This window comes from Panthera onca, chromosome D1 (genome assembly GCF_046562875.1).
Source record: "Panthera onca isolate mPanOnc1 chromosome D1, mPanOnc1 haplotype 2, whole genome shotgun sequence".
NCBI lineage: Eukaryota > Metazoa > Chordata > Mammalia > Carnivora > Felidae > Panthera > Panthera onca.
This window is the reverse complement of record NC_138348.1, coordinates 94,318,519-94,326,539: the sequence shown is the minus strand read 5'-3', so window position 1 is coordinate 94,326,539 and position 8,021 is coordinate 94,318,519. Positions and strand designations below refer to the sequence as shown.

Genomic DNA, 8,021 nt, shown 5'->3' with positions numbered 1-8,021 from the left:
CCACAAGGCTGTAGGGCGCTGAAGGGGGGAAAATGTCCTTCTCCCAGGTGGGATACGGCTCTAGCAAAAGCTTTTCATCCTAGACAATAGATACTTTACTTCTCCTCACACTCTTCCATTGCTAGGAGAGTATCTTGCATCATTCTTCACTGTGGAGATCGAACCGTTGAAAGTGTAGGGGTTCCCTAAGATGGCAACCCCCAGGAGTTTCCCACCGGCATGCTAGTCCACACTCAGCCTCCAGCAATTTGTCAGAATTGCTACTTAAGTGCTCCTATCTGTGTATGACTCCAGTGTTCTGTGCCAGGTAAGCGGGTCTCCACTACGACTTCCTCTTGCTTCCCTTGGCCCTCCAGGGTTTGAGGTAGCGTTTTGCCCTGTAACCTCCAGTCTCTGATGGCTCCGAGAAAAGTCATTGCCTGTCACGCTGTTTAGCTTTTTCTTATTTCAAAGATGAAAGTCTCGACTTCCAAGTTCTTCCCACTGGAAAACTGACTGGAAAGCCCAGTGTTGTGTATTCGAAACATTTCCTTGAAATGAAGATGAAATAGGAGTGCCTGGGTGGCTCAGGTGGTTTAAGCGCCCAGCTCTTGACCTTGGCTCAGGTCATCTCATGGTTCATGGGATCAAGCCCCATATTGGGCTCTGCGCTGACAGGGCAGAGTCTGCTTGGGATTCTCTATCCCTCTGTCTCTCTCTCTTTCTCTGCCCCTCCCCTGTTCACTCTCTTTGTCTGTCTCTCTCTCAAAATAAATAAATAAAAATTTAAAATTAAGGTGGGGGGCGCCTGGGTGGCTCAGTCGGTTGAGCGTCTGACTTCAGCTCAGGTCATGATCTCGTGGTCCATGAGTTTGAGCCCTGCGTCGGGCTCTGTGCTGACAGCTCAGAGCCTGGAGCTTGCCTCGGATTCTGTCTCCCCTCTCTCCGCCCCTCCCCCGCTCACGCTCTGTCTCTCTCTGTCTCAAAAATAAACATTAAAAAAATTAAAATAAAATAAAATTAAGATGAAATAAATACATAGAGATTAATAAAGAAAACCAGGGAAGCATGGGGTGAGCATGGCAAGTTCAAGGAACTTCGGGTAGCTCTGTATATATCATTGTGTATGTGTGAGGAGACTATGTATAAAATGATGAAGCTGGAGGGGTGGATAGGTGTCAGAAGGTGAAAGTTCTATGCAAAATGTGTCATAGGTCTTATTTTCGAAAATTTCTCAGTGTTTAATATAGTGCTTAGTAAATAGAAGATGCTTAGTACATGTTTATCGAGTAAAGAAAGAACAAAGGCAGGAAAATATAATTGAAAAGTCATAATTAAAATTAAGGGCAGAATGACACGTCACACTTCCATTGAAGAGTATGAAGACATTAATTCTAGAAGTCTAACCAATAGCCAGCTTGTAAACATACTTAAATATATAAAACACCCTTTTTATTTTTAAGGGTTTCAAACGTTGAGGCAGCTTTGCTCGTAGATAGTGACTTTTTACCTTCAGATAATATTTGTGGCCTTCTCTTGCTGCTTCTCATATGAAAAAGCAATTATTCTTTGGATGATGTCTCTGAAATTAACACTGACACACACATTTTTGGGGGGCAGTTCAGTATTCTAGTTGCTTTTCCCTGTGTTTCCCCGGGGACTATAGTTTCTCTGGGTTTCCCAGAGCCACTGGACAGGAAGCTTCTTCTGCCACATGTTTTCTTATCTAACTTTAAGAAGACAGCAGTTCACGACCTTTATAGGTCTAAATATTTGGCCTGTGGGAATTTTTCGGGTTTTCTAAATAAAGGCTATCTATAGTTATGAGATATTAGACTGCAGGAGAGCGTGCAGGTATTTTGGCTAATTGACATCATGGATGAGGGGAGTGAGACAGAATTTTGGAAGATCGTTCCTGTTTTAGACCACTAGGTACTGGGAGAAGTGACATTTACTTCCGGGGTTGCAGTTTTTTCTCTGTGTATCACTTCTCAAGTTTTGAGGGCTGATTATTTTTAATTTTCATGAACTATAAATAGTAGCAGTGTTACCCTGAGTTTTACGCTCCTGTGCTTGATTATACCAATATGGGATGTTCCAATGCGTGGTTTCCTATAGAACTTCTTAGGATAGTCGTCTTATAGTAAATGAGACAGGGGAGGATTCCCCAGAGAGGGCAGAGGAAATTATCGCAGAGAAGCTGGTGGATCCCATGACGAGCACGTGCATTTTCTTCAGCAGGTTCGCTTACCAGGTTATACCGAGCAGATGAATCCAGCAAATCATTCCCAGGTGACAGGCTTTGTCCTCCTGGGGCTCTCTCAGGTATGGGGGCTTCGGTTCCTCTTCTTTATTATCTTCTCTGCTGTGTATCTTATGACCGTAGCTGGAAATCTCCTTATTGTGGCCATAGTGACCTGTGACTCACGCCTCCACACAACCATGTACTTTCTCTTAGGCAACCTTTCTTTCCTAGACCTTTGCTACTCTTCCATCACAGCACCTAGGATGCTGTTTGACTTGCTCTCAGACAACCCCATCATTTCCTTTGGCAGCTGCCTGACTCAGCTCTTCTTCTTCCACTTCATTGGAGGCATCAAGATCTTCCTGCTGACGGTGATGGCATATGACCGCTATGTTGCCATCTCCCAGCCATTGCGCTACATGCTTGTGATGAACCGGGCAGTCTGTGGGCTCCTCATGGCAGCCTCCTGGGTGGGGGGCTTCATCCACTCCATTGTGCAGATTGGACTGACTATCCAGCTGCCATTCTGTGGGCCTGACAAGCTGGACAACTTTTACTGTGACGTGCCTCAGCTGATCAAATTAGCCTGCACGGATACCTTTGTCTTAGAGCTTCTGATGGTGTCTAACAATGGCCTGGTGACTTTGATGTGTTTTCTGGTGCTCCTGGGATCCTACACGGCACTGCTAGTCATGCTCCGAGGCCACTCATGGGAGGGCCGGAGCAAAGCCCTATCCACTTGTGCCTCTCACATTGCTGTGGTGACCTTAATTTTTGTGCCTTGTGTCTACATCTATGCGAGGCCATTTCGGACATTCCCTATGGACAAGGCGGTCTCTGTTCTGTACACAATGGTCACTCCCATGCTGAATCCTGCCATCTATACCCTGAGAAACAAGGAAGTGATCGTGGCCATAAAGAAACTGTGGAGGAGGCAGAAAGACATTCTGGGCCCCCTGGAGCACTGACCCCTCCCCCCCCCCCGCCCCCCAGATTAGCAGAAACAGAGACCTGAGAATCTGAGAGCTGTTTCTCTGGGGCAGCCTGCTGAAGAAGACCTAGAGAGTAGCTAAAACCACTTGTCTACTCTATTACTTACCTGGACTATGACTGACTTCTGCGCTGTTCTCAACCTCAGTCGAGTTCTGGTGACCTGAACTTTTAACACAGCTAGAAAATGGAATGAGTACCCTAGAACTTCTCCCAAGTGCCTCCTAGAGAAAAAGTCTCAGCTGCTATGCAGGCTTGATGTTTGGGTCAGATGGCACTTGCTCCTATGATGCTGTTGGCCCTGTTGAGAAAGTTCCAGCTGAAGTAGTCATGAAGGTCGTACATCTGGTGTTTCTTTTCTGACATTTCTTCTAGGACACAAAATATATCCGAGGAGCTCAAAACAGTTATTTTTTAACAAGTTTTTATTTATTTATTTTGAGAGAGAGAGAGAGAGAGAAACAGAGAGAGAGAATGCATAAGCAGGGGAGGGCCAAGAGAGAGGGAGAGAGAAACCCACTGCCAGTTGTAAAGTCATAACTAGCACATCTGTCTCCAAATCCATGCAATAGCTTCCTACTCGATCCTCTAAAATCCACTTTGTTTCCCTCTAATCTGTTGTCCCCACAGCAGCCAACTGATTTTTTAAAATATGATTTGATCACTTCCTTGCTTAAAACCCTTCAAAGGCTTTACATTGCCTTATGAAGGAAGAAAGATCCCCATAAACCTTATAGATAAGGTCCTATCTGAACGGACCTCAGCCCACCTCTCCTTCTCCAGTCCTCATGTGCATTTGTTTCTCTTATTCCCTCATCTGACTGTGGGTCCTTGCAAATACTACTCGTTCTCTCCGGAATGCTGCTCCCCTACTTTCTTCCTGGATAATTGCTGCTCAGTCTGAGGCCTCAGTATAGAGCTCATTTCCTCAGAGGTATGTTCCCTGGTCTTTAATCCAGATTAATTTTCCTTACTAGTCCCTCTAACGAAACTCGGCTCTTTTCTCAAAAGCATTTGTCATAAATTGCAACTACATAGTAATGTGTGTATTTAGGTTTTCTTGTTTGTTTGTCTGTATGTTTTTGTTTTTGTTTTTTTTTTTTTTTGCCAGCCATGCCAACTACACTATAAATTGTATAAAAGTGAGGGCCTTGTCTATCTTGTTTACTACTACATACTCAAGGTCTAGCGTTGCAGACTTTGAGTCTGGAGTTCTCTCTTGTCCAGCAAGAAAGTGGATGCAGAATTGAATATGAGAGAGGCTAATGTCTGGGAAGAGACAAGAACCCTGAGTAAAGATCCTTGCTCCGTATTTATTAGGATCAGAAGGCTTATAAATGTGATACACGTGCAGAAAGAGACAGTAAAACAGTGGCCATTAACTCATGTGTGTGAGAGAAAGGGGGTTTCGAAGGTATGCAGTGTTAGGGGTTAGGGTAAATACAAATCAAAGTCCTGGCGCTGAGCAGGTGGCTGTTTACTGCAGGCACCAGGCACCAGGTCTGTTTATCTTAACTTTTCTAGGGGCTAAGACAGATAGAGCATGCTATCTCAGGGTTAAAAAGGCATTTTTCTTGCTAATTAGCTCTGGGTGTGTTGGCCCTGTAGCGGCTTTCCACTCTATGCTTGTTTTACTTAATGATAAATCCTGGGCGTTTTCACCCTGCTGTGGCGGCTTTCTGCCTCTACCTGTTCTTGGACGATTTTGTCCTGTGGAAGCGGCTTTCTGCTCTATGCTTTGTTCTACGCTGGGTGCTTTCACCCTGTGGTGGCTTTCCGCCCTGAGTCTTGTTAACCCATTGGTGCAAGCTCAGGAAGCTCTTTTTATTTATTTCTCTATTTATTTTATTAAAACATTTTTTTAATGTTTTTATTTTTGAGACAGAGACAGAGCATGAGCAAGGGAGGGGCAGAGAGAGAGAGAGAGGGAGACACAGAATTTGAAGCAGGCTCCAGGCTCTGAGCTGTCAGCACAGAGCCTGACGCGGGGCTCGAACTCACGGACTGTGAGATGATGACCTGAGCCGAAGTCGGACGCCCAACCGACTGAGCCACTCAGGCGCCCCATGGAAGCTCTTAAACTTATTCCCCACAGTCTAGCTCCACAGCCTAGATTCAAGAGCAGCAACGGAGGGGCCTTGATGAAGCACCTGGGAAGCATATATTCTCAGGTTTGTGCACAGCCTGACCCTGTACTTGCACAACCACGTGGGTGTGTGTCTCTTTAAAATTTGTGCCCTAAACATCTCCCTTGGCCCTAGACATCACCCTAGTTCCATCCCTGCCTAGCTCAGTGCCTTAATCCTACTAGGTATTTAATAATATTTCTTAAATAAGTGATTGGATGATTGGCTTTGTGTTTAGAGTCTATCAGGCAGAAGTTGACTTGGGAATTTGGGATATCTAACTATTTCACTGGTCACAGTGTTTTTCCTTCGGGAGATTCCTATAGGAGCTGCTGGTCACCTAAACAGCAATGGCAAGGGAAGATCAAAGAAATAGTTATTACCGCAACCCAAATGGGATTTCCCAATGTTCGGGTTCTGGTTAATCTTGTTTGTAATAGTCTAGATGGAAGTCATCAGAAGCCTTCTTCTTACTCTCCTCTAAGCTCCAGATCTGAGTCTCCGTATTTTTAGCATTCTCTGATTGGCTTTGCATGACAGGACCCTGAAGCAATAGTAAGTACGCTTGAGCATACACATACGGAGGAAGAGGAACGGCCTCCCTGAAGGAAGTCCACACACTTACCTGCCCCAAGGGAAATGTGTCCTAACCAGAATTCTGAAGTGTGGCCAACTGGATCAGCCTTCTCTATGGGGAGGGGAGGGCATCAGGAAGAGAGGAGAGAGGAAAACGAAGGCTCTCTCTCTCTCTTTCATGATGCGTCATTCTGGAGGCTAGTTTTTAATTGAGAAAAGTGCAGGGTGTTGTTGGACTGATTTGAACTTCAAATACATTTTTACAAATTGCATATATTTTTAACCTCTTAATCCAGTATTTCCTTTTACTTGTGACCCTCATAGTCTCTCGCAGCCATGGTTCTGTGCCACATCAGGGCATCTCTTAGGGCCTGCTTCACCTTATTGTTGCGGAGACTGAAGATGAATGGGTTCAGGAGGGGTGTGATGATACAGCTCAGGACGGAGGCCCCTTTGTGGAGCAGCGTGGACTGAGCCTCTGACATACGGATGTAGAGAAAAATGGAGCTGCCATAGACAATGATGACCACTGTAAGGTGTGAGGCACAAGTGGAGAACGCTTTTTTTCGCTCCGCAGGTATGGGGGCTCTGAAAACAGTGGCAAGAATGCAGGCGTAGGAAACCGAGGTCAGTGCCAGCGAGCCCAGTAACACTGACGTGGAGAGCACGAAAGCCACCAGCTCCAGTAAGCGGGTGTCTCCGCAAGAGAGCCTCAGCAAGGGCCAACTGTCACAGAAAAAGTGGTCAATACCATTGGGGCCACAGAAAGGTAAGTTGGCCACGAGGATGGTGGGGCACAGGACCCAGAGGAATCCAGCTAACCAGGAGGCCAGAACCAGTTGGGAACAGACACGGCCATTCATTAGAGTCTCATAGTGGAGAGGTCGGCAGATTGCCAAGTAACGATCTAGAGACATGACAGCTAAGAGGAAGAAGTCGGTGGTGCCTAGGAGGAAGTAGAAGTAAGACTGGATGATGCAGGTGGTGAATGAGATGGAGTGGTCCCCCGTAAGAATGACGACAAGCATCTTGGGAACCACAACAGACACGAGCAACAGCTCCAGGAAGGACAGATGCCTCAGGAAGAAGTACATCTGTGTGTGCAGGTGTCGATTCGTCCAACTGAGCCCAATGATGAGCAGGTTGCCTGTGGCCGTTACAGCGTAGGCTGCCATCAAAGCCAGGAACAGCAGGAACTGCAGGATGTGGCTTCTGGGGAAACCCAGAAGGACAAACCCTGTCACGTGAGTCCAGTTTTCAGGACTCATCTCTGGTCATCGGCAGGAGAAACGAAACAGAACTTTATAACTGGATCTACAGCCACAAGTCATCAATTAATCAATCAATAAAATAATAGGCACCTAGCTCTTGATTACATTCTGAGAATATATTAATCTGTCTGCTTACAGGTGACTTACAACAAAATTATGATAGCAAGCAGCATACTAATAATAACACAGATGATATTGAACACTATGTATTGGGAAATTTTGGATGCAGTATCTCCTCTCATGGCAGCTCTCAGAGATAGATAGAACTGTTCTCATCTTACAGATAAGGGAAGGAAGACTGAAGAAGTTTAGGGAAATTTTCTATGATCAAATAGAGAGCAGTAGAGGCAGAATTTCCTGCCAACTTTCTGTGGCTCTCACCCACATACTGCTTTCCCTGTTTCACTTAGGCTGGGTACCACTTGAGTAGTGTGAACTTAGAAGAATCCAGAAGAAGGAAGGGGTCAGAGAACAAATGTACTATGAAAAAATCTTACTAGGATCAAGAACTCTGAATGTTTGTGGTCCTTCTGTTTCCTGGCTTAGCATAAAACAACAATAAAAGTCAGGGCTTTCAGTGACTTTAGAGATCTTAGTTTCCTTAATCAGCCAGAGAGCCACAGGGCATGAAAACATGCAGACCCCCAGTTCTGAGTGTGTGTGTGTGTGTGTGTGTGTGTGTGTGTGTGTGTGTGTTACTAAGACTTCCTTCTGTAGGTTACAGGAAATCCCTCTTCCTGGGTTGACATTGACCAATCTTCCCTCCTCCTCAGCTTTCCCAACATGTTCATGGCATAAGGTGAGAAGGGAGAGGGAAACGTACCAAAGGACATA

The 8,021-nt window shown here is 45.5% G+C and overlaps 2 protein-coding genes across 3 annotated transcripts; one reads left to right on the top strand and one right to left on the bottom strand.

Annotated features, from left to right (window-relative positions):
* The first annotated feature begins 2,246 nt into the window (after positions 1-2,246).
* On the top strand, positions 2,247-5,269 carry OR4D5 (olfactory receptor family 4 subfamily D member 5). Of its 2 annotated transcripts, XM_060607778.3 has the most exons (2): positions 2,247-3,149; positions 5,140-5,269. In XM_060607778.3, exons 1-2 carry the CDS (start codon positions 2,248-2,250, stop codon positions 5,156-5,158), a joined length of 921 nt encoding a protein of 306 aa, XP_060463761.2. In that variant the 5' UTR covers position 2,247; the 3' UTR covers positions 5,159-5,269. The 2 variants fall into 2 exon arrangements, with proteins under 2 accessions (XP_060463761.2, XP_060463760.2); XM_060607777.2 differs by lacking the exon at positions 5,140-5,269 and having other exon boundaries at positions 2,247-3,192.
* Positions 5,270-6,121: 852 nt separating this feature from the next.
* On the bottom strand, positions 6,122-7,184 carry OR6T1 (olfactory receptor family 6 subfamily T member 1). The gene is given in 2 exon segments (XM_060607756.2): positions 6,122-6,241; positions 6,243-7,184. Coding segments are annotated over 2 exon segments (1,062 nt in total).
* Between the last annotated feature and the right edge of the window lie 837 nt (positions 7,185-8,021).